Raw genomic sequence first — 25720 nt, forward strand, 5'->3', positions numbered from 1 at the left:
TTAGACAGAAGCACTGCTGTCCAGGATGAAATATATGGGTCTCTTTTCATACAATCAAGAAGGCTGTTGGGATCTGTTCTAAAATGAATTTTGAGCCAGAATTTAAACACTGCAATCCAGGCTCTTGTCTCCACCAAAGACTGACCCACTTCAGAGCAGAGAGCAAAGTAGGACCCACATTTTGGCAAACCAAGAATTTGTCTAAAGAATGAGGCTTGAATGCCCTCCACTTTTCTGGTAAAAGCTGAGATCCAAATAGGGATACCATAGAGGATTTGGGCAAGCGTTTTGGCTTTGAACACTTTAATAGCTGCTGGAACTAATTGGTTGCCCCTTGAAAAGAAAAACTGTTTAATTTGAGCAGCTGAACATTTAGCCAAGTTGACGGTGTTGTTACGATGTGAAACCCAGCTTAACTTGTGGTTAAAAGTGATCCCCAAGTATTTAAAATTTTTTGTTTGCTCGATTGTTGAATTGCCAATAAACCATCTCTGTGGGCGCCAGCAGTTTGAAAAGACAACTACTTTAGATTTGGTGTAATTGATAGTAAGTGAATTACAATTACAGTAGTCATAAAAGGCATTCAAATACCTTTGCAGGCCCACTCTTGTACAAGAGAGGATGGTAGTGTCATCGGCATAAAGTAATAAGGGGACCGCTCGGCCTGCAAGTTTAGGCGGATGACCGTTGACAGGGTTCAAAAATTGTGCCAGGTCAGTTAAAAATAGATTAAAAAGATGCGGGGCCAGCACGCAACCTTGTTTAACCCCCTTTAACACTGGGATTTTACTAGTCAAGTCACCGCTAGAAGAAAATTTCACTTGGCAAAAGGTATTAGAATGAAGTTTCCTCAAGAGAAACAGCAGACGAGGGTCCATTCCCAGGTGATCTAGCTTGATCCATAGTTGGGCTCTATCTATTGAATCAAAAGCACCCTTCAAATCGATGAAGGCAGCATATAATTTTTTTGACCCGGTATGCATATATTTTTCAGCAAGGAAGGCCAGAGTGCAGCAATGATCCATAGCAGATTTGCCTTTGGAGTAACCAATCTGTTCAGGGCCTATGATGTTGCCTAGGCGCATCCAGTCAGTTAATCGAAGTTCTAAATATTTTGCATACAGTTTGCCCACTATAGATAATAAACTAATGGGGCGGAAATTTTCTGGTAACTCCAACCCCCCCCCCCCCTTTTTGTATATTGGAATAATTATAGAGTCAAGCCAAGAGTCAGGGATGGAGCCATGCAGATCGATAAAAGAGAACAATTTTGCAAGGGGCAAGAGCCACCAATCGGCAAACTTTGTGAATACCTCAGCGGGAAGGCCATCAGGGCCAGGTGCTTTACCCGCTTTTAAATCCTTCAATAGCTCACTGATTTCCTCTAGAGTTACTGGAGGCCAGACCGGCATATCAGTAACTGAGAGGTTTGCTAAGATAGGAGGGGATACACATGGAGCAGCAAAAATGTTAGAGAAGTAATCAACCCATGTTTGCTCAGAGATATTTGGGTCAGTAACAGAATTGTTTTTTAGATTACCTGAAATGATTCTCCAGAAAGCCTTATTATTGTTAGATTTTATCGAGTGGTAAAGTTGGTCCCATTTATTCTGAAAGAAAACTTTCTTTTTGGATGTAGTAAGCTCCAGGTAGGCTGTCTTGTAAGCAATGTAGGCCTTAATTTTTGATTGGTCTTTGGAGTGACAAGCCTCTTTAAAATGAGCTCTCAGTTCTTGTTTCCAAGCTAAACAATCTGTATCGAACCAGCTGGAGAAACTAGACCTAGACAAGATCACAGGTTTAGCTTTGGCACTACAATAATCAATTAATAATGAGAATCCAGAAAGGATTGAATCGTCTGAATTGGAATTTATGATTGAATCCCTTAATCTGCGTAGCGCTTCAGAGCCAAAGAGGGAAGAAAACTCCCTTTCTAGGGCCGGGGACCACTTGATTTTTTTTAGAACATTCTCAGGGGCCTTCACGGGTTGGGAAGGTGATACCATATTAACCTCCAGATCCAATCTTAGGGATAGAGTTAGGGGCAGGTGGTCACTTTCTGTGCGCGGATCGATGTAAAAGTTATCGATAGATGACAGAAGGTTGGGTGAACCCACACAAAAATCTATCACACTGCAACCCCTTGTGGAAAAAAAAGTAAAGTCAGTTGCAGCCGGAAATTTGGAGAGACCATTAAATATTATAACATTGTGCGCTATGCAGAATTCAATTAAACTAAGACCCGCCTTGTTGGTTAAAGTATCTTTAGAACAACGGGGTAAACATAATTGTAGTGGAAGGGATTCAACCGCTTCAAAGCCAAAATGAGAGATCCATTTCTGATTGTTACCGCCTATCCGAGCATTAAAATCACCAAAAATCATGAGCTGAGCAGTATGGAATTTCCTAGACAAAGACATCACATAGTCAGAAAATTTCTCCCAGACAGCATCAAACTCCAGCTCACCATTAGAAGGAGCTAAATAAACATTAATCATGATTAGGGTCAGTGCTGGGGAGGACAGCAATAAAGCCTGGGCAATTGGCGGGCAAGGATCCAAGAGGATCACCTTAAATGGTAAGCTGGATTTCACCAAAGCAGCCAGGCCTGCTTTACTGCGACCTTTAGAGTGAGATCTATAAGCGGGGAGATTAAAAACTTTAAAATCCGTCAGTCTAAAACTGTCTTCTGCCCATGTTTCCTGAAGGAAGACACAATCAAAGGATTTCAAAAAGTACAAAAAATCTGAGTCATTCACTTTACTCTTCCACCCAGCAATGTTCCAGGAGATGATGTGGATCTTCCTTGTGGCTTCCCTAGCTGGTAGTCAATCAATAATGGATATCCTTCTTAAATCATTCAGTCTGATTCTGCAGAGTGTCAGCAGGGTGGGAGACTTCCTCACTTGTTCCGGGAGGCTGTTCCACAGACCAGGGGTGATGACAGAACATGCCCCCCGTATGGGTAGGAGCTGACCAAAACCTTAGCATGGGAATAGGGAGAGGCCCCCTCAGATTAATCCATACCCTCAAGTGAACTCCCCTATCACACTCTAAATATTTATTGCTTCACTGTATAGTATCCCTTTGTTGCAGAGACTCAAAGTAGATTACAAAATTTTAATTTATACTGCCATAAAAACCATGTAAAATGCAATAAACAGTGTCAGAGCAAACAAAATGCTGAGAAATCTGGGACTAATTGCTCCTCAACTATTTTTAAACAGTAAATTCAGCTAGACTGAACTTGGGTTGGGGAATTTGGATTGGGGAACTCTGACTTGAATTGGGGAACTGTAAGAAAATCCTCAATGAAAAAGTCCTCTCCATTAAAAGGTGACCATTCCCTCCCGCCATTAAAAGGTGAATGGCAGCAGGGAAGTATGCTTTCAGTTAGCAAAGTCATGGGTGTGAAAAAGTTCACCCATTCTCCCCTCACTACATGATCCCTAATCTCAACTGAAATTTAAGTAGAGGTCAGATCCAAGAGCTTGACTCCATCTCATCCCAGGGCCTACCCACTCAAGGGTGGGACCAGTGGAGTCAAGGGGTCAAGTTCAGTGGGTTCAAGGGGCAGAGTAGGTGGGTTGAGGGAATGAAAGATAAACAACAGATTGAAGAGGCCAAGGGTTGAACAGAAATACTATTGCCAATTCACATGTCACAGAGTTCACAGACTGTGCCCAATCTGAGGGTCCACCTAGAGTTGCCAGATCTCTGGGTAAAGGCCCCACTCACAGGCCCCACCTCCAGGCTGCCAGTCAGCTGTCCAATGGGGTGAACTCATCCAGAAAAAGAGCATCACTACCCATGTGTCCTGGATGTGACATCATCACTTCCGGGACATTGGGAGTGACACTATTTTTTTTGGGGGGGGGAGTATGGTAGAAGCCACCCAAATACCAGAGTGTCACTTCCAGGTCACATGGGCAGTGAAGTAGACATGTCACTGTACAGTAGGGTTGCCAAGTCCTCTTCACCCCACAACGGGGGACATTCTTGCACGCATTGCACGTGCATGACAAAATTACTTCACCCAGAAGTGACGTCATCAAAATGGCAGAGCCCATGTGGGGCCACTCTAGGTGTTTCCAGGAAAACTCTATGGGTTTCCCGGATGCTCTAGCCATTTGGGAGGTTGAAATTATATGTACCTAATGTACCATAAAGTTTTACCTCCTAAATGGCTAGAGCATCCCAGAAAACCATAGAGTTTTCCCAGAAATGCCTAGAGCAGCTCCGCACGGGGGGCACCGCCATTTTGATGATGTCACTTCCGAGTGACATCATCGCACCAGCAATGCAGGGGGAGGTTCCCCACCCAGATTGGGGGCTTGGCAACCCTACTGTACAGAGGCTGCTCCTGGTAAATCCCCTCCAGCCCCTACTGGTTGCCAGGACAGACCCTAGGTCCACCTCACTCCCCTAGGCTTGCCAAGACCTGCTCGCAATGTCAGGGGATGGGGAAGGCAAGGTTGCTAGTTCCAGGTTGAGAAACTCACCAAGATTTGTGAGTAGATCCTGGGGTACAATGCCACAGAGTGCACCTGCCAAAGCCTCCATTTCCTCCATGGGAATTTATCTCTGTAGTCTGGAGATAAGCTGTAATTCCAGGGGATACCCAAGTCTCACCTGGAGGCTGGCATCCCTACTTCACTCTCCGTATCTACAAGGTCTGTTTCAGAGCAGAATGATGGTACAGGGGAGAAGTGGCTTCCCCCTTTCCTTGCCCTCCTGTTTCCCAAGCCTGAAACAGTTCCTCCTCCAAACTACAAGCAAAGTGACAGAAATCCACAGGGTGCAGGGATGAGCAAGACAGAAAACAAAATCTGCTTGATTGGTTTTGAAAAGCCTCCGGTATTATATACCAAGCCTGCTGCAAGTTATTTTTCCTGCAATGAAGGGCTTGATTTTCAAGAACCTCTGACTGAAATTGGTTCAAAGAAGGGAGAGAGAAACAGGGGAGTCACACTCCATGTCTAAGGGGATAATCTGAGGGACTCAAGGCTGCCTAGCAGATTCATGCAGTGGCAAATTGTCAACATTTCAGTTTCTCAGTGCTACTCATATCTTCTCATTGAGTCCAGTATAGGGATTCCAAGCTGCTTCTGGGGCATAAATGTTATATCAGAGGGAGTCTTCAGAAATAGGTTAAAAATTGAAAATGCTTCCAGTGTGCATAAGAATCAAATTACACTATCTAAGGCATCATCCATTTGGGGAAAATTTATCAGTTCCTTGTCAACAAAACATGTCTGTGCTTGTAGCTGGACATGTTCCTGTCTTCTAAAGTGTGTGTGTTGGACATTCCCATATGCCAGCGTGTTTCAATATTCCTGGGCGTGCAGCGCAAAAGGTCAAAGCTGATATCCAACTGACAGCATTCATTTCTGTCAATCGCAACCCATACCCATGTGGTTGCCAAAATTTGTAAGCCCAGAAGGAAAATCTTAGCAGGGGTTAGGGTCATGTTGATGGTGAAAGCAGAAAAATAAAAAGGAACTGGGGCAGGGAAGGAGGTCATCCAAAACGAAAAAAAAGGAAATAATTTCAGATATCTATTTTATGGTTGGTTGGTTGGTTGGTTTTTCTTAGAATGACTTTTTATCACATTCCATTTATACTGGGAAGGTGCCAGTGTGGCATTCGGAAAGGTTATAGACAATGGAGCTCCCACTGACTGAAGGACTGGATATCCAGGGTAAGGCAACACAAGGATAAGTCAGCCCCACTCACATAGAATCACATTGATCTGGAATCAATAGAGTCACACAGATTTGGAAGGGGCATTCTAGGCCACCTAGTCCAACCCCACCCTACCCCTGCTCACTGCAGGATGGTCAAGGCTAGAGTATACTCTGAGCATGGAGCAGGGGTCACTGGGGATGTAGGTTTGTGGGGGAGGTATTTCTGAGTTTCCTGCATTCTCCAGGAGGTTGGATTAGATGGCCCTGGAGGTCCCTTTCAACTCTCTGATTTTATACTCAGAGGCTACTCACCATCTGCTGAAACACTATTTATTTAGCTATTTATAGCCTACTTTTCTCCTTTATGGGACCCAAAGCAGCTTACAATTTTGTTCCCCCCTCCTCCATTTTATCCTTATGACGATGAGAATCTTGGCAGGTAGGTTAGGTTGAAAGGCAGCAACTTATCTAAGACTGCACTGTGAGCTTTCATGGCAGAGTGGGGATTCGAACCTGAGTGGCATCTACTCTAGCATGTAAAAAAATAAATAAAAGAAAAACTGTATTAAATATCTTAAGACTACTTGGGTACTACTAATTATCTTGGGAAACAGCCTTTGTAAGCAAATCAAGGTGCGCTATCGCCTGGGCTGTCTAACCATTTGGCCATAATCGATAATAAACTTTTTAAAAAGAAAAAAGAACCACCAGGCAGGAAAAAAGCACCTGCCGCTTATCTCTATTCAGTCCTGAGGAATACTGAGCACTTTGTCCCCCTTGATCACCTTTAAATCCCATGTAATTTTCTTTCTGAAACCTCTAATTCACACCAAGTGTTTTCCAGCCTTTGCGGAGGGTTCGGCCCTGCTCGTTATCCCATGAATTTTGCGCATTGCGTTTCATCTTAATTCCACACAGTGGTTTAATTAGCACGAACACCCAAGAAAAAGGCACAGAGGATATTCAGACAAAGCAATTACTTTAGGATCAGATGGACAAGTCATTTTGTAGGAGACTGTCAAATACAAACCCATGTGCCTTTTTGCTTATGAAGTGCCTCTCTAATTCGGCATAATTGAAATGACTGTGAAAATAGAAAAGTGGCTGAAGAGCATTTTTAATGTGTCAGATTGGTGCATGCCCATCAGAGCTCAAGGGCTGTGGATTTATAGCTGACGTCATGTTTAAGGCTCTAGTTCTTCAGGAGTTTTTTTTTTTTACAAAAAAAGAGTAATGTTTGGTGCTTTTTTTGTAGCAGGAACTCCTTTGCATATCAGGCCACACGCCCCTGATGTAGCCAATCCTCCAAGAGCTTACAGGGCTCTTATGCAGGGCCTACTGTAAACTCCAGGAGGACTGGCTACATCAGGGGTGTGTGGCCTAATATGCAAAAGAGTTCCTGCTACAAAAAAAGCCCTGCTAATGTTTCAAGATACAACAGCTAAATGGACCCTACTTCTAATGTTACAGTGGCAAGTTAGGAGCTTCTACAGGGGTTTAAGACCATTAAGAAGAACCCTGATGGATCAGGCCAGTGGTTCATTTAGTCCAGCACGCTCTCCCACAGGTAGCCAACCAGTTACTAACTAGGCCACTGTCACATTCCTAGGTCATGTGGGATGGGTCCACCCTGAAGTTCCTCCCTGGAGTTATCCCCTTCCTCAAACTGGGACAGCGCTACTGAGGACAGCAAAAGCTCATGTGGTGGGTTGCAGAAAAGAGTGTACCTCCTAACACTTAGCACCATTCAAAGGAGAGGGGTGTGTGATATTCTTACCAGAGAGCATCTAGAGACAGAAACAGAATTGCTGGGGACTGACTATATCCAACAGCCACAAATTATGTCCCTATCTGCTTCTAAAACCAGCTTCAACTATCCTTTTAGTGTCTGCATGCCACCAGTGTTGCAGCAACAAGCCTGATGCCTTTCAATATGGACCCACAAATGCATATTCCTTCAGTGATAGAGATGGAATCCTTCCTGGGACCTGGGATTGCTGGGCCCTGTCATCTCCCCAGCAGTAAAAAAAAATGGTAAAAGGAGGAGGAGGAAAAGAAGAAGAAGGTGGTGGTGATGATGAGGAGGAGGAGGAAGAGGAGAAGGATGGTGATGATGATTATGATGATGATATTGGATTTATATCCCACCCTATACTCTGAATCTCAGAGTCTCACAGCAGTCACAATCTCCTTTACCTTCTCCCCCAACAACAGACACCCTGTGAGGTGGGTGGGGCTGAAAGAGCTATTACAGCAGCTGCCCTTTCAAAAATAACTCCTGCAACAGCTATGACTGACCCAGGACCATTTCAGCAGCTGCAAGCAGAGGAGTGGGGAATCAAACCTAGTTCTCCCAGATAAGAGTCCGTGCATTTAACCACTACACCAAACTGGCTCTCCAGGTAGAGGGGAGCAATGTTGTGATGTCACATCATGATGGTCTAGGAATTTCCTGATCTCAGTGGAAAGTACCACAGAGATCTGGGAGATTTTACTGATCAGAGAAACATTGTAATGAAGATGAGTGTGTGTGTCTTGGCTGGGGACAAGAATTATGGTGGGACAGAAGTGATTTCAGGAAGGAGTAACTATTTGACTCCAGGAAAGCATGGCTTTCATGTCCATGAATATCAGTGTAGGTGCTCAGCTAGGGATGCCAGCCTCCAGGTGGGACCTAGGGAATCTCCTGGAATTACAGCTTATCTCCAGACTACAGAGGTCAGTTCCCCTGGAGAAAATGAAGGCTTTGGAGGGTGAACTCTGTGGCATTGTACCTCACTGAGGTCCCCATCCTCCCCAGGCTCCATTTCCAAATCTCCAGGAGTTCCCCAACCTGGATCTGGCAACCCTAACTCCCACCCCTTACTGGTGGCCAGAAAGGACTTGGCAAAAGTGGCAATCCTACTTCAGTCTTGAGAAGAAAACTCATGGTGGGCCAGAAGATGCAGTGAGGCATGGTGAAGATCTTTTTGTGGTCCCCCCCCACCCAGCATTCCATCAGTGGTTCTTGACCCGTTTTTAATTGTTGTTTTGATGTATTGTGTTCTAAGTGTATTTTACTTGGTTTTAATTGTTTGAAAGATGACCATTTTTTAAAGTAATTTTATGTATGTTTTAAATCTGTTAGCTGTCTTGATGCCCCTGATGAAGGCAGAATGGCAGAATATAGATTTTGTGAATAATTAGAGCCCTTTAGAAAACTCTAGTTTTTGGGGAATCATTTTGTCTCTGTTTTGGACTTCAGAGGCCCCATATAAATCTGAAAAATGTGTCTCTTGAAACCCAGAGTTTTAAAAAATGCAATGTAGCTGGAGTTCACTGGTAGCTTTAAATTCCACTACCCAAAAGTACCAAAATATCCAGGGAAGCAGAGGAATTTTGCTTATCCCACAGACAGATGCCCCAGATAAACAGCTCCCAAAGGGTTGATTTTATCCCCCTTTGATAAGTTACTGCTTGGTAAAAGTGGTCTTCTTCTATATTCATGTCTTGTGCAACCGAGGAGAGGATTAAGAGAGATTTGTTTTTCTGTATAATGTTTCCTTGATTTTGGAGGTCATACTTTCTTCCTCAGTTTCATAATTCAAAGCTGGCCTGACATTTAAAAAAATAAACTTTAATATACTGATTTTAAAGGTTTGGCGTTATTGACCAGCACACACGAGGGGGAGATGAGTTCTTCGTAAAAAAAAAAGAAAAGAAGAAGAAGCAAATATTAACATTTGACAGGCATCCTCTGTGGCTTGCATGCTAAGTTGAGAGAGTGACAATATCTTGGGTTTTTCCCCCCTCCTTTCCATTCCCCTCTGCAGTATGGGATCAAGAAGAAGGAAGAAAGGGAAGCAGAGGCCCAAGCCGCTCTTGAAGCCAACGCTGAAGGAAGCCTGACACGTCCAAAGAAGGCCATCCCTCCTGGCTGTGGCGATGAGGACGAGGAAGAGGAAGAAAGCATTCTAGACACCGTTATCAAATACCTGCCTGGACCCCTCCAGGACATGTTTAAGAAGTAACATGGCTACAAGACTGCCATCCTGTCCATGGACAGTTAAGCAATGGATTTCTCCTTAATAAAATGGGGGATTCTACTTGGCACACATCACGCAACCTCTTCCCCCTCCCCTCCCCGCCACTACAGCCCTGGTCATTCATTCAAATTCACCCCTTCCCCCACCGATTTCCCATCCATTCCTTATTTTGTACATACTCACCTTGAGTAGATGCCTCCAAATGGATGTAAAGATTAACAAGCTGCAGTCTACACAACTTTTTATTATTATAAAGCCATAGTACTATGTCTGTTTAATAAAGGAAGGTATACGCTAATCAGACAGAAGGAACGATAGCATGCTTGCTTTCATCTCTCAGTAAGAGGGAGGGGTTTCACCTACAGGGAACAACTGTTAGCTCATTTTGTTTTTTTCTTATTCATTTGGTAAACATCGATTAGGCCACCCCCAAAATCTACAGCATTAGGATTTCTCTCCTATGAGGGCTGAGCTGAAAATACTCACTGTTTTCAGGAACATTATTGGCAATGTCAAAAAACAAACAAACCACCCTCCTCTTTCCATGATGTTTTTGCAAGACCTATGAAAACGTTTGCCTGTTTGTTTTACATTGGCCTCTCACATTGCCCCTCTCAGCTGGGTTTATTTGATCCTCAGTGATGTTATCACAGAGCCCAACCCACAACTGTAATGATGCACTGTGTTCATTCTGTGATTCCTGGTTGGCTGGGATCATTCCCATAGCATTTACTCATTCACAATTGATTGTGCTCCAAGCAATGCCATCATATAGCCAAATCTGATTGGATGCTTCATGGCATGACATCATTCCATCCACTATGTGGTCTCTGATAAACTGAAATCAACCTTGTGACTGAGGGAAACAATAGCATCGCACATTCTCATAAGCAAAACAATTCTGGACTATAATTTTGGGAACTGCGCTAGATGTTTAATCTTGGTTCAGCCCTGTCACTAAACTGACATTCTACACTTGAATCATGGAATCATAGAAACCAACACTATGAGTTTATAATTTGATGTTTCTAGTGTAGAAAATCAGTTTAGGGACAGGGCTGAACCAGGATTAAAGGACAAGTGCAGTTCTCAAAATTATTGTATGTGTAGTCCAAAAAACTGAAACATGAGAATATTTGGCGCAGCCCTACTATTCTAAACCAGAGATACTTCTGACATATATGGAAAGAGATCTTTGAGGGTTTTTAATTATTCGGCATCACTGAAAAGAGATAATTTGGAATCTTGAACCATGCGCTCCTCATATCCTAGCGTGGAAGAGTTGAGCCTGTCTGTACTTTCTACATAAGAGCGTAATGTCTCCAAGTCTCCTAAAGCCGATCTTCTAGCTTTGAGAATAGCCATAACAATGAGCTAGTGAGAAAAACATTGGCATAATCTAAAGTGCTGTCTTCCATTCTGCTAGCATGTTCTTTGAATGCTGTAAGCTCCCCCCCCCACACACCCCCCCACACACACACACACAAGCTGGCTCTACTTGTACAGAGATCCTCAGTCTGCGCTATCTCGCCAACTTTGTTGAAATCCTCAAGATTTCTTTATATACACATATGGCCAAGCCGCTAGCTGCAATAGCCAGGCTCCCGTGAAGCTATCCCCAGCCTCTTTCCAGAATGTTCAGTGTTTGCTTAAAAAGAAAGCAAGCTTCTAGTGGCACTTTAAGCAAGATTAATAAAGTATTTTATTATTTATTAATGTAGTAATTCATTATTAATGAATAAATGAAATTAAATGATAAAATGCAATTATATTTTTGAAAATTAGCACATGAGTGGTGTAATAAGAAACACATTAGACTATTTTTATCTAGGGGTTTCTGCTTTGTGCTGGCTTATGAGAGGAGGACGTCCCACATGAGGCCCCCATAGTCCAGAAAGCCTGATCTATTTTTTTACTAACCATTGGGTCAAATTCGTTTGTTGGGAAAGCATGCGGTGATAGGCCTCAAGTTTAATCTCTGGTATTTCCAGATAAAAATACTTGCAAGAGCAGAACTGGAAAAGACACTCTGCACAACACTTTTTAAAGCAGCTTTAGATAAGATCCAAGACCCCAGTTAAGGCTCAACCAGAGCCCTCAAAGTCTGATTCCCATTACTTTTCAACATTGCAACCTCCCCAGACTCTTTAATTGGAAATAAAATTAAAACACAAATAATTAAACCATAAGAGACCAATAGATATCTTAGGGCATCTCTGTAACATTTACCTTTTTTTTGCCTTAAATTTTAAAATGCAATAAGGAAGTAAGATTGGCATGAATCCTAATATGGGAGTTCCATGATTAGGGTGCCACCACTGAGAAGGCCATGTTCTCTGTACTTATGAAGCTAATTTCGGATTAAAGGAGAGGGCCCAGCCAGGTGAAGTGAGCAGAGGGAAGAAGAGGCATCCTGGTTCTTGAAACACTCCTATTCTTTGCACTAAATTGGTGGTGTAAAGAAACTTGGGAGCATCACAGATGAACAAAAATCAAATAGTTTTGCCCTGCATCTACTTCAACAACCCCACAGCAAGCAGCCAGCTTCTATTTCTCCATACCATCATAGAACTGCTAAGATGCTTGACTTCCTTTTGTTTCTTTCTTACTATCAGCTAGGTTTTGAGTTCAGTCACTCTGATGCCCTGCAAAGAATATGAATCAACATTCAACCTGCCATGGTTTTCCCCAAAAGACCCTGGGATATGTAGTTTGGTAAAGATGAGAAGAATTCAATTGTTAGTGCTCCCTTCCTCCCAGAACTAAAATTCCCAGGTTGTTCTTGGGGAGGGTAATTAATGGTTAAAACCCTTTTAAGTCTATAAATGTGACTACTGTAATTCATATTGGGTGCCAGTGGTTTACAAAAAAAATGGTCCAAAATTTTTATCTGTTTACAACTGTTTGTGGTATGTTTTTTATTTAATATTTATTTTATTTTGTATTTTTATTTAGTATCATTCATCCTCTTAAGGAACAATCACACGAGATCAGTCTTTGAGTTTGGCACACCTTTGCACCAAATTTTAAAAACTACTATTATTTCAAAACTGGCCCTGCAGCAGAGAAATTTGACTTAAACTCAGTTGTCTAATCAGCTCTTAAATAAAGAGAACTCACTGCATTCTGGACACCATGAATCAGTTTGGACACAAAAGGGGAAAGGCAGGTTTACCTAGCAGTGAGTCCTGTTTTTCCCCAGCAGTGATTACTTCTAGCATAGTAATTTTAGGATTATAGCCTAAAAATGGAAGAAAACCACTTTGCAGATCTCTCTCATTTTGTGCTGCAAACAGATCCTTGTGTGTGTGTTTTTTTAATACAGTCCTGCACTGCATGCAGAAAACCAGACAATCAGGTAAACACTTTGAGTCTAATCACCTCCATGATATGCTAGCTTTTACACGTAGAGACTTTCCTTAAAAAGTGAGGGAACATTCAGATGAATAATATCTCACATACACCCTTCAGTTTGAACTGGTACAGTCCACAAAAATCTTTACCTGAAACAGCTCTGAATTACATGGCTAAAACAGTACACAGATCTGGGGGTACTTCTCCCATCCAAGTGCCTAAACTGATGTGACTGCAGTCACCATGGCACTTCCTCACCCTTAAATGAAATATGTGCACAGTTCCCAAATTCTCAGTTTGTTTTTGATCCGGTTGACAATGAGGGCCACTATCAAAACACAAATCCCACCGCCACCACTCAGCCAGTCAACACACTTCAAAAAACAACAACAACCAAAGAGAAGCATGGTTCTTTGCTTGGATTCTGAATATCTCTTTGTCCTTCCATGCTCTTTTTATTTTAATATGTCAACATCACAAAATGTGTTCAATCTCAGGTATATGAGGTCTTCTGTTAGCTTTTTTTTTTTTAAATGGGTTTTTATTGTTACAGAAATGCTTGGGACGTTCCTTTCTTGCTGATTTCTGCATTGCAGCCCTCTTGCTTTCCTCCCCAAGTTTTTGTGTTTAATTACAAAGAACTAAAGCAGTATTAATCCACAGGCCTTCATTTTTAGGGGGCAGTTGAGTGACTGATTGAGTTTGGCATTGACTTTCATGAACTTGCATTTATCTTTAGAGAAAGCCATATGAAATCAGACTGCAATATCAATTCTGAATGCTATTCTATGTTTCAATCAAAACACAAGACACACACAGACACACATCAGGATTTAGATTGTGTGCTCAGTCACTTTGGTATTTCTCTGTCTGTTTCTCCAGTTCCCAAATGTCAACTTTGTTTCCATCCGCCCAGTCCTCCAGCCAAGAACCTACATGCTCATGATGTTCAACACATCTTGCGAGCAGGCTCTTAGATCCACTAGACCCAATTGTTGTTAGGAACCCGTTGTTGTGACCTGAATGTAATGTCCTATGTATATCCGAAACTCGTTCTCTGTATCCGTTTTATTCTGTGTTAAACCGAGATTCTGGTTCTATGTGATCAATCGGCAACATCTTTCAAGTAAATGTCTTTTTAAACGATGCTTGTTTTCACAATTCACATGACTATTTAAAAGAAACAACAAAAAAAAAAAGAAGAAGAACTCGCCAGGCATTTTCTAATAGGGCAACAAATCAAAATGCTCCTTCTTTTCTTTTCTCTCTGAGTTGCATGCAGCACCTTCCAAAGCAGCCAAGAAGGTGACTTCAAGTAGAGACTTTGTGAATGTAAATTTTGTTCGTAATCTGCCTGCTTCCTTTCTCCTGCATGATGTGGGTTCAATGGTACAATGTTCTTTTCAAATGGAATCACAGCCAATAAACAACAACAAAACAAATGGTAATAATAAAAAGTGATTTCCTCCCCTTTTTTCCTTCATTCCACTGTGAGATATCTGCTAGGAGATGTGATGTTTACATGGGGGCAGTTTGGAGTTCACTTAATGCCAAACTGGGGCCAATTTGGATGCTTATTTTTTTTTTAATTTTACAAAATATATATCCTGCCTTTCTGCCTGCACAAAAGTCACCAAAGTGGCTAATGAATGAGAACATACATAACAAAAGAATATTTTAAACCATTAAAGCCAACTGGAAAGAATGACAACATATCATTAAAACAATTAAAACCAACATTAAAATACACGCAAAGACATAAAAACAACAATCTAAACATTGCTAGGAAGGAGAGATCGCTGGGAGGGAACAAGGGATTGAGTAGGAGGAAGGGATCACTTAGGGAACACCACATGAAACAAAAAAAAAAAGTTTTAACTCACTGATGGAAGATGACAAGGGAAGGGGCAGATGACTCTCACTGGGGAGACTGAGACATGACTGAGAAGGTCTTCTCCTAGATTGCCATCATCTGATCTCAGAAGGCAGGGGCACTCCAGATATCTTTGGAACATAGCTGTAGTATAAATGCATGTCAAAATATACATTTGTAATTTCTTCTAGTCAACTCAACTGTGCAATCTTAAAAAGGGTTACATTAACAATGTGTGTATCTCTGCTTAGCATTGCACGCTGGCCTTGCTTTTTGAAAGGCATTGTCATAAGATTAAAAAAAGGTAAAGGTAGTCCCCTGTGCAAGCACCAGTCATTTCTGATTCTGGGGTGACGTCGCATCATGACATTTTCATGGCAGACTTTTTACAGGATAGTTGCCATTGCCTTCCCCAGTCATCTACACTTTCACCCCAGCAAGCTGGGTACTCATTTTACCAATCTCAGAAGGATAGAAGGCTGAGTCAACCTTGAGCCGGCTACCTGAACCAGCTTCCGCCAGGATTGAACTCAGGTTGTGAGCAGAGAGCTTAATCTGCAGTACTGCAGCTTTACCACTCTGCACCATGGGGCTCTTCTGTTATAAGACTAGATGTGCCAAAAATGGGCATGGGAATGCACCATTATTTACACACTCAACTGAAAGTCGAATACTGATGGGTGAGATCCACACTTGAGGAAACATCCCAGTGAATTTTCCATGGCATTCCATTGGTTTTCCTTCTACCACTCTACTTGGCAATGCTTTAAACCCCCTTCCAGCCTCAGCAGCTGTACTCGAATGGAAATGTTTCAACAGCCATCAGAGAAAGGCTTCTTGCACTGCAGAAAGGCTTTAGATTTTGCTGCCCAAGGAAGAGCCAGTTTGGCGTAGTGGTTGTGTGTGGACTCCTATCTGGGAGAACCGGGTTTGATTCCCCACTCCTCCACTTGCACCTGCTAGCATGGCCTTGGGTCAGCCATAGCTCTGGCAGAAGTTGTCCTTGAAAGAGCAGCTGCTGTGAGAGCCCTCTCCAGCCCCACCCACCTCACAGGGTGTTTGTTGTGGGGGAGGAAGGTAAAGGAGATTGTGAGCCGCTCTGAGACTCTTCGGAGTGGAGGGCGGGATATGAATCCAATATCTTCTTCTTCTTGACTGGAGAGAGATCAGTTTGTGCTCAAGGTTACTGTTCCAGGAAATGACACGTATGCAGAGGTCTGCCTAGACACAGTGAACTTTTTTAACTAGATTGAGATAAATATTGAAGCAGATCCAATGCACAAAATGGACTCCATTATAACCACAAGATACACTGGAGAACAACTTCACTTTGCCCCTCTTTGTCCAATTTTGCTAAGGCACTGAATGGTTTTAAGGCTGACTTCAAGTACCCACCAGGAGTTCAAGACATGACTCTTGCAAGGTTTGCTGACCTAAAAAATTCACCAATTCAGTGTTCGTTATCTTCACCTTACCATGCTTGGCTTGGATCTTATACTTTTGCTCCATGCACACCTCTGTCTGCGTCCTGGGGAGTCTGTTCTCCACCACAGATCCTGCTTCCTCTGGTGCCAGGCACTTCCACTCATGCCAGACAAAATAAATGTCTTTCAATCAGCTACAAAGTGCCCAGTACAAGAAGAATATGCTCCACAGTGTTGGACTGCCTCTGTAGCACCTAGAGCCAAGCACTCACAGAACAAAGGTAATAATAATAATAATAATAATAATAATAATAATAATAATAATAATAATAATAATAATAATAATAATAATAATAATTTTTATTTATACCCCGCCCTCCCCGCCTAGGCAGGCTCAGGGCGGCTTACAGGACATGGTATAAACCATGTTATAACAGTAAAAACAAGATAATACAGTTACAATACAATTCGTAAATTAAATATTATTAAATAAATAATCTAAAACCAGTATAACTTAATGGTGCCACAATCTCAATATGTACAAAGATGGCTTGATGTCACTACCAGGTTCTATTTTAGAAAGCTAGTTGGAAGAGGGCAGTTTTGCCAGTGGCAGCTCTACCACTGTCAGGGAGCAGGGGAAGGAGGAGGAGGTTTGGTTTTATATCCCTCCCTTCGCTACCCAAAGGAAGCAGCTTACAATCACCTTTCCTTCCTCTCCCCACAACAGACACCTGTGAGGTAGGTGGGGCTGAGTGAGCTGTGAGAGAATTGTGACTGACCCAAGTTCACCCAGCCAGGGCTAGCTCTCCAACTAGGCAAACTAGGCAGTTGCCTAGGGCGCTGGGAGGTTGGGGGCAGAAAATTTGGCTCCCCACCCCCCTCCCCATGCCCCAGGCAAGCACCTAGTTTGCCTGCCTCCTCACCTGCCATTGTCTCCTACCATCGCCACCCACCGCCGCCCCTCCCTTTCCTTTGCCTCCATGCCGCACCTCCCCCCTCCACATCGTGCCTCCTCCTCCTTTCCCCACGTGTCAGTTGTGATGCCAGAACCAGCTCTAACGGCACGTTCCAGAGATCTAAAGCCCCCCCCACTGGCGATGACTCACTTGGCAGGTAAAACCACACCACTGGGCCTCACTTGCACTCTGTCCGGACTGGCGTCCTGAAAGGGCGCCCTCACTGTCACTGACTCCTCTACCATCCAGGAAGTGGGGAGGAAAGGAGTCAGCGACAAGGAGGCCACCCTTTCAGAATGCCGGTCCGCCAGACAGAGTGCAAGTGAGACCCTGCGGTGCAGTTTTACCTGCCAAGCAAGTCATCGCCGGCGAGGGGGGGTGGGGTAGATCGCCAGAACACGGCATTAGAGCTGGTTCCGGCATCACAATTGACACGTGGGGAAGGTAGGGAGGGACCGCAGCTGGGAGGGGAGGGGGCGTGGAGCCGCAGAGGGGGAGCACGGGGGGGGTGCTTTGGGAGAGGCACCAGGCAGCAAGTCTGCCTAGGGCACCCAGGGTGTTGGGCCGGCCCTGCACCCAGCAGGCTTCATGTAGAGGAGTAGGGAATCAAACCTGTTTCTCCAGATTAGAGTCCACTGTTCTTAACCACTACAGCAAAACAAACAGGGAAATGGCACTATGCTGATGAAAGGGAGAATGTTCCCTCAGAAGGAACCCATTCTGAAGTTGGTGAACAGGTATCCTTTTGCACCAAGGAACCATCCTGGGGCAAGGAAGGAGAGGGTTTTTTTTGTGTTTCAGTCCTTAGACGTGTAGATAGATGGGTTACGAACCCACATACTAGCTGCATGGTGACTTGCCTGCCTGGTGCTAAAGTAGCAGACATTATGTACAATGTTCCCTCTAAGTTGAGTTAGTGTGAGCTAGCTTGGAGTTTTTTAGCCTCTGGCTCACACATCTTTGTCTTAGCTCAGGAAAAATGGCCTCAGAGCAAACTAATTTATGCAGTAGTTCACAACTTTAGTTCAAAAAGCAGATTTTTTGCTCGCAAGACTCCACAGGGAGTATTGATTATGTGTGGTCTAGATAGGCTGGTAGACAGTACTAGGGAGATGTCAGTGGTCATGGTTCATGTTGGCACCAATAATCTGGGAAAATGTAGTCATGTGGTCCTGGAGGAAAAATTTAGGTTGCCAGGCAGGAAAGTCAAGTCCAAGACCTCCAAGATAGCCTTCTAAGAAGTGTTCTCTGTTCCATGCACAGGGCCAGCTAGACAGCAACAAATTAGGAGTCTTGATGCGTAGATGAGATGATGGTGTAGGGAGGAAGGGGTTAAGTTTGCTAGGCACTGAGAAGGTTTATGGAGAACACCAGAAAGCATCACCCTTGGCAGGGCTTTTTTTTGTAGCAGGAACTCCTTTACATTTTAGGCCACATGCCCCTGATGTAGCCAATCCTCCAAGAGTTTACAGTAGGTCCTGTAATAAGAGCCCTGTAAGCTCTTGGAGGATTGGCTACATCAGAGGGATGTGGCATAATATGCAAAGGAGTTACTGCTACAAAAAAGCCCTGACCCTTGGGCTTTCAGAAAGTGCCCATTTGGAAATAGCTGCTCCCATTATAGGGGGATGCTTGGCTTGGACCCTACCAATATTTTATGAATATATTACCTTAGCATTTGTTTTTTTAGTTGTGCCAACTAGCCTTTTTCTAATTCAATAAATCAATCAATTTTATTTCAGTTTATATGACCAGAGGTCTCAAGCATTTTAAAAAACAAATTACCGCATTTTTCGCTCCATAAGATGCACTTTTTCCCACCAAAAAAGTGGGGGGGGGAAGTGTGTGCGTCTTATGGAGCAAATACTGCAAAAAAGGGGCATGGCCAAGGGCGAGCACATGATGGCGAGTGGAAGGGTCCAATCTGCGCACGCCCCTCCCCTCCGCAAGGTTGGGCCAAGAGCGCTGAGGGGGTCCAGCTCAGGTCGTGCGATGCCGACGTCGCCAGTCTGTGGGAAAAATAATAAGCTTTTTAAATTATTATTACTATTATTATTGCCTTCAGAGCTATGTTTTCCCTCAGGCCTCCCAAGGCCACCTTCCGGTCCTACCTTTTGCCTCAGGTGAGTCAGTGAGTGCGTGAGGAGAACCCCCTCAGGATCGGGGCCACCCCGCCTGGGAACTGCTTTGTCTTAAACAGCCCCCTCTTTTGAATGAGTTGGGAGGAAGGAAACTGCACTCTAAACCTGGGTCCTCTGCACGTCTGAACGCGCGTCCCCAGCCCTGGCGGAGGCTGACACGGGGCTGTGGGAACCCTGTGCTTCCTTAGAAGTAGGAGCCCCGGGGCTGGAGCTGGGGGGTGGGGAGATTTGGGGGCTGGGAAGAAGCCAACGCGTGTCAGAGGAAGGAGCTGCAGGGGAGTGCAGGCCGAGACCCCTCAGGGAAGCAGCCTTTGGTTAGCCAGGAGGGCTTTGCAGTCCTGCATGGAGTTCCTCCTGCCCCGGGCCTATTACACTATTTGGTTCAGAATATTTTTTTTCCTGTTTTCCTCCTCTAAAAACTAGGTGAGTCTTATGGAGCGAAAAATACAGTGCAAATATACATCCATCAAATAGTAATACATTAAAATGTCTATGATTTTGCAAACTATAGAATGAGTAATAAAAAGTTAAGCTTAAAATGTTAAAAGGTAAAAATAAGTGAGTAGAAAGACACTATAAGCTAAGATTCAGCATTAAAATCTAAGAGATTTGGGTAAAAAAAATTAACAATTCTAATTCCAGGTAAATAAATGAAACTTAACGTAACACAATTATTTATATTTCAGTTAAATTATAATTGCCAGATATCTTGCAACGGAAGTAATAACTTCTGGGTCAATGTCCGTCAATAAGTAAGAGATCACCCATGGCTACAATGGAAGATGGTATTTTGATAAAATCTTTCTCAGTCTTTTTCAAAATCCCAAAAGCAGTCATAGGCTTTACAGGTTTGCTGATCCTTGCTATAAAAAAATGAAATACAAAAGGACTACAGGAGGTGGTGGGGAGGAGAGGAGAGATAAACAAGGAATTTGGGAATGCCAGGGTGAAGAAGTAAGTTTTTCACAGGCATTTAAGCAAACCCAACAGAGAGAAAGGAGGAAATCAATGTTACAGCTGTATATACCACTGAGAGGAAAGGATATTGTTGGGAATCTAATAACCGTACATGTGCTCTTTCCTGCAAATTTGGGTTTCCTCCAGATTTTTAGAAATGTCACCTGTTCCTGTGCATTCCCTTACTCTGTAGATTTTTTGATCTGCGGTTTAAAGCCAAGTTCAGAATTAGAGATATATGATGATTCCATGGTCTCCTGCATGATACAGACAGTTCAGTTAGTGCTAATAATAGTTTATTGCCTTAACCCTGGTTAAGCTCTGCATATATCGATCGAATGAAGCCATGATGTTAGCCTAATTTCTAATAGCATACACTTTATTTTATTTTCTTGTTTCTTTATACCGTCCCTTCTAGCCTAGCTGGAATCCAAAGCAGCATATCACACCTTTTCCCGCCTGCTATAGAGGGAAATCAGTAAAATTTGCAAGCTGAGAGGCTGGATATAGTTTACTTGGAACAGATTTGATCGGGGGCGGGGGGGTGGGGTTGAGCAGGAATGCACTTCCGGCTGGCTTGGTGTCAGGGAGTGTGGCCTAATATGAAAACGAATTCCTGCTGGACTTTTTCTACCAAAAAAGCCCTGGATTTGATGCTCAACCATGGCTAATGCAAACCATAGTTTGGAAACGCTGTGGTTTCACATCCTTGCTTATGTTTGGTTTTTAAACCAGGGTTCAGGCGTACAGAATGCTTAAGGATGGTGAAACAGATCATGGTAAAGCAGTATGTTTGCATAGGATCTCAGAAGGGAAAAGAGGATGGGCGAGCCCAACTGAAACAACTGCAGGGGGTCTCACGCAGTTGTTGTTAGCTTCCTCCTCTTTCTCAACCATTATATGCTAAGATATGTTGGTACTATAGAGAGCAATCCTAAGCAAGTATATTTGGAACTAAGTCCCATGTGTTATTAGCTGAGGCTTGCTCCCAAGGAAGTGTCCTTAGGATCGTGGCCTTAGAATACAGCAGTGTGGTCCTCCAGCTCTAAGACTTAGGCTGTTTCTACATTTGACAGAAGATCCTCTTTTGGTGCGCGTTTAAAATGTTCCTCTGCATTGCGTGCCGCCATCAGTTCTGTCTTGCTTTGCATTATCTTAAGTCGTCTATACTTATTTTCTTGAATTGGCACGGAAAGTGGTTTCACCCCAGAGTTGCTCCTCACTTTACAAGAGTACTTTTGAACAGGAGTTTTCTGCAGGTGGAGTCAATACTCATAAAATCAAAATCAACCCTGAGTGTAGAGACAACCTTAGGCTGCAATCACACACACACTAAATAATTCACTTTCAATGTACTTTCCAACTGGATTCTACTGTGTGAACTGGCAAAATCTAGTTGGAAAGTGGATTGAAAGTGCACTATTTAGCATGTGATCACAGCCTTGGAATCATTGTAAATGTTGGCATAAACTAAGACATTTATGCTCAAAATTTCTAAATAGTGCACATTGATACTGATAATGCATTGAATGGTCATTGAAGTAGTAAAGTAAGGTTACTTATGGTAATAAAAGAACAACAACATGCATTTCAGCTTTTCTGCCCCTATCAATCTTTTCCCAACCCTGCCCCACTGGATTAAAAAATGTTTTCTATTAATTTAAACTTTCTAGAAGTATTGCTTCTGTACCCAAGCTGAGATAGCATTGTCATTCAAGATTCTTAGACTATCTAATTTTTAGTTTAGTTTAGTTTAGTTGTAATTTGTATCTTGCCCTTCCCACCAGGTGGCTAATAATCTATGCCAGGGGTGGCCAAACTTAATGTAAGATCCACATGGAATAAACATCAGATGCTTGAGAGCTGCAAGACATGAATGTCAGATGTTTGAGAGTCATGAGGGAGGGAGGGAGAAAGGGAAGGAGGAGAGAAGGAAAGAGAGGTGGAAAGAAAACAACTTTAAATGCATTCTCCAAGCTGTTGACTGGCTTGGCTTGGCGAAGTGATTTAAAGAGAGATATTCCTTCTCCAAGCTGGCTGACAGGGTGGTGGGGGCTTTGAGAGCCACACAATGTGTGTGGAAGAGCCACATGTGGCTCTCGAACCACCAGGGGTTTTTTTTTGCAAGAGAAACTCCTTTGCACATTAGGTCACACATCCCTGATGCAGCCCATCCTCCAAGAGCTTACAAGGTTCTTCTTACAGGGCCTACTGTAAGCTCCAGGAGGATTGGCTACACCTAGGGCGTGCACACGAAAGTCCCCCACTCTGGGACGAAGAGGATTTGGCAACCCTAGCTACACGAGGGGTGTATGGCCTAATATGCAAAGGGGTTCCTGCTACAAAAAAAGCCCTACAAGCCACAGTTTGGCCACCCCTGGTCTATGCCATCTCAATTAGGCCACTTGTACCAAATTAAGAAGGGAGGTAATAATGGGTTTAAATTAAGGGTGGGAAGGTACTGGCTGGATATTAGGGGAAACTCCTTTACAGTATGAGTTGTTCAATGGTGGAATCAGCCACCTAAGGATGTGGTGATCTCTGCCACACTGGCAGTCTTTAAGCAGTGGCTGGACAAACTGATGCTCTAGGCTGATTCTGCTCACCTAGTTCCAGACCCTGGCTTTCTGTTACCTGTAATAATTCTCAGGATCAAAACAGGCACGATATGAGATATTCATGATCACCAATTTTTGCTTTAAAACAATGTGGATGAGGGATTCTAATTAGATTGAGAACAGGAGAGAAGATACTGAACCCCTTTGACGATTCTGTTTTCCTGATCTAGATTACCCTTGTAACTGAAAACACCAGGGCTTTTTTTTTTCTGACGGAGTCCACAGGAGCAGAGCTCCACCTGGACTGACCAGGGCTCCGGCTGGCCTGACCCACCATGCAGCAGCCACAAGCTCCCAGGCCAGGGGGTGTGGTCTAATATGCAAATGAGCTCCTACTGGGCTTTTTCTACAAAAAAAACCCCACTGGAAAGCACCAAGGCAATTGGAGGACCTGGGTGCACTGGTCCAGGTGTGGAACTTGGATCAGGAAATAGCCATCCAATTAGCCCCTCCCCCAGCACTTATGTTGTATGGAAGAACATTTCACTGGAAGAGCCCCCAACTGATATATGAAGTAATACAACCCAACACAGCCATAGCCTTTTGCACATTACATTTTTTACACTCCTATCACGTATACCAGAATAGAATACTACTTGCATTCCTCCCTATGTGCACGTTTGATGTAAATGAGGCAGCCCGTGCCCTTGGTACATGCGAACAAATATTCACAACAAATATGGGTTTCCAGCTGTGCATTCCACAGCTAGAGAATATTTGTATTGCCCTATTTACACAAAATGGTGATCATATGTAGCACATTCATGAAGAGAGAAACACTAAAAACCTAACAACTGAAAAGGGCTACAAGGGCACCAGTTCAAAGAAACAGGTCTCACTTTTCCCAGCAGGGAGGCCAGGTCTCTCACTTCTAGCAGGAAACCTCCCACCCCCTATCAATGCTGCCTGCCAGTACCCAGCGGGGGAGCAGGAGAAGATGGCTGGAGAAATTGGAGGGCAATCAGCATCACACAAACCCTGATGTCACTTCTGGCATGACCTGGCAGCAAAAGAATCACATTTGGCAGCACTGTAGCATTCACCTAAAATGGTATGGTTAAACCTCAGACTTAGAGGTGAATTCTAGAGCATCACTGTATCCAGGGCTTTATTTTTTTTGAGCAGGAATGCACAGGAACACAATTCTGGCTAGCTTGGCATCAGGGGTGTGTGGCCTAATATGCAAATGAGTTCCTGCTGGGCTTTTTCTACAAAGAAAGCCCCGACTGTATCAGAAGTGATGTCACTATGCTGCAAATGATATAGCTGGCAAATGCTCCACATTCTCTCTCTCAATCTCTCTCTCTCTCTCACACACACACACACATGGAGTACCTCTCCAAGATCCAGCATAATGGCTTATAAAACTTTTTTTTCCTTTCATTCCATTCCAACTCAGTGCCCCTCCTTTGTTTCCCTGTGGGTTGAGACTTCTTTGTGTATGAGAAATTCTAAAGCCTTTTTTCTTTCAAATGGCCTCAGCTGCAGGTGTCTCAGAAAAACCACCTCAGGGCCTGTCAGTCTGCTCAGGAACAATACGTGTCATTATGTCACAAGGAGATGGGACTGAATTGGGTCCCTCTATTATTTTGCTACCTTATCTGCTGAAGCAGTTCAGAAGACAACTGTAGCCATCTCTTCTACCTTCATCATTATCCTCTCTCTCTCTCTCTTTTTTTTTTCCTGAAGCATATTTCTGGCCTCAAACTGCCACACGGGAGGGAAAAGACACGTTTTTCTGGCCAAGTTTCAAAATCAAGTCATTTTGAATTATCTGATCGCTAGGAAGAGAGGTATGCTTGTAAGAGAGAGAGGCAGAGCGAGAATTGGCTTTCTAGCAGGAGTCAGAGAAGAATTATCCGGGCCCGCACAATTCAGCAACCTGCCACCCAAGTCTCCTCAGAGATGCCATTTCCATAATTATGAGTAGGAAATAAGACTGCCAACCTCCAGCTGAGATCTGGGGGTCTCCTGGAATTATAGACTACATAGCTGTTTTTGAAGTGTGGACTTTATGATATCATACCCTGCTGAGGTACCTCTCCTCCCCAAACGATGCCCTACTCAGCGTCCACCCCCAAATCTCCAGAATGTCCCAACTCTAGTTTCCCTGGAGAAAAAGGTGAACTTTAACATATGGCATCACAGCTCCACTGCTTACCATGCTCAACCACTTACAGGCAAAGGACAGTGCCTCCCAATCTTTTAGGTTTGGTTACCCACACAAGTCCAAATTTACTGTGTATGGTGACTCATTCAGGGCTAGTCCAAGATTTCTTCCTGTCCCAGGCAATGATGACGTTGGCACCCTTGTATTCCAGCATTCCCAGAGCTTCTTTTTGTAGAAAAAGTCCAGCAAGAACTCATTTGGATATTGGGCCACACCCTTTGACATCACCATTGTTTCACACAGGGCTTTTTTGGCAGAAAAAGCCCAGCAGGGACTCATTTGCATATTAGGTCACACCCCCATCTCACCATTGTTTCACACAGAGCTTTTTTGTAGAAAAAGCTCAGCAAGAACTCATTTGGATATTAGGCCACACCCTTTGACATCACCATTGTTTCACACAGGGCTTTTTTGTAGAAAAAAGCCTAGCAGGAACTCATTTGCATATTAGGCCACACCCTTTGACATCACCATGGTTTCACACAGGGCTTTTTTACCCCACACCCCACACC

The 25720-nt window shown here is 43.5% G+C and overlaps 1 protein-coding gene across 1 annotated transcript in view; it reads left to right on the forward strand.

Moving 5' to 3' along the window:
- Positions 1–10371, forward strand: part of CPLX1 (complexin 1) — a 202176-nt gene extending 191805 nt beyond the window's left edge. Inside the window, exon 3 of the mRNA XM_060237040.1 lies at positions 9500–10371. Coding sequence (XP_060093023.1) covers positions 9500–9697 — 198 coding nt within the window. The 3' untranslated portion in view covers positions 9698–10371. The remainder of the gene's footprint in view (positions 1–9499) is intronic.
- Positions 10372–25720: the final 15349 nt, after the last annotated feature.

This window comes from Heteronotia binoei, chromosome 4, assembly GCF_032191835.1.
Source record: "Heteronotia binoei isolate CCM8104 ecotype False Entrance Well chromosome 4, APGP_CSIRO_Hbin_v1, whole genome shotgun sequence".
NCBI lineage: Eukaryota > Metazoa > Chordata > Lepidosauria > Squamata > Gekkonidae > Heteronotia > Heteronotia binoei.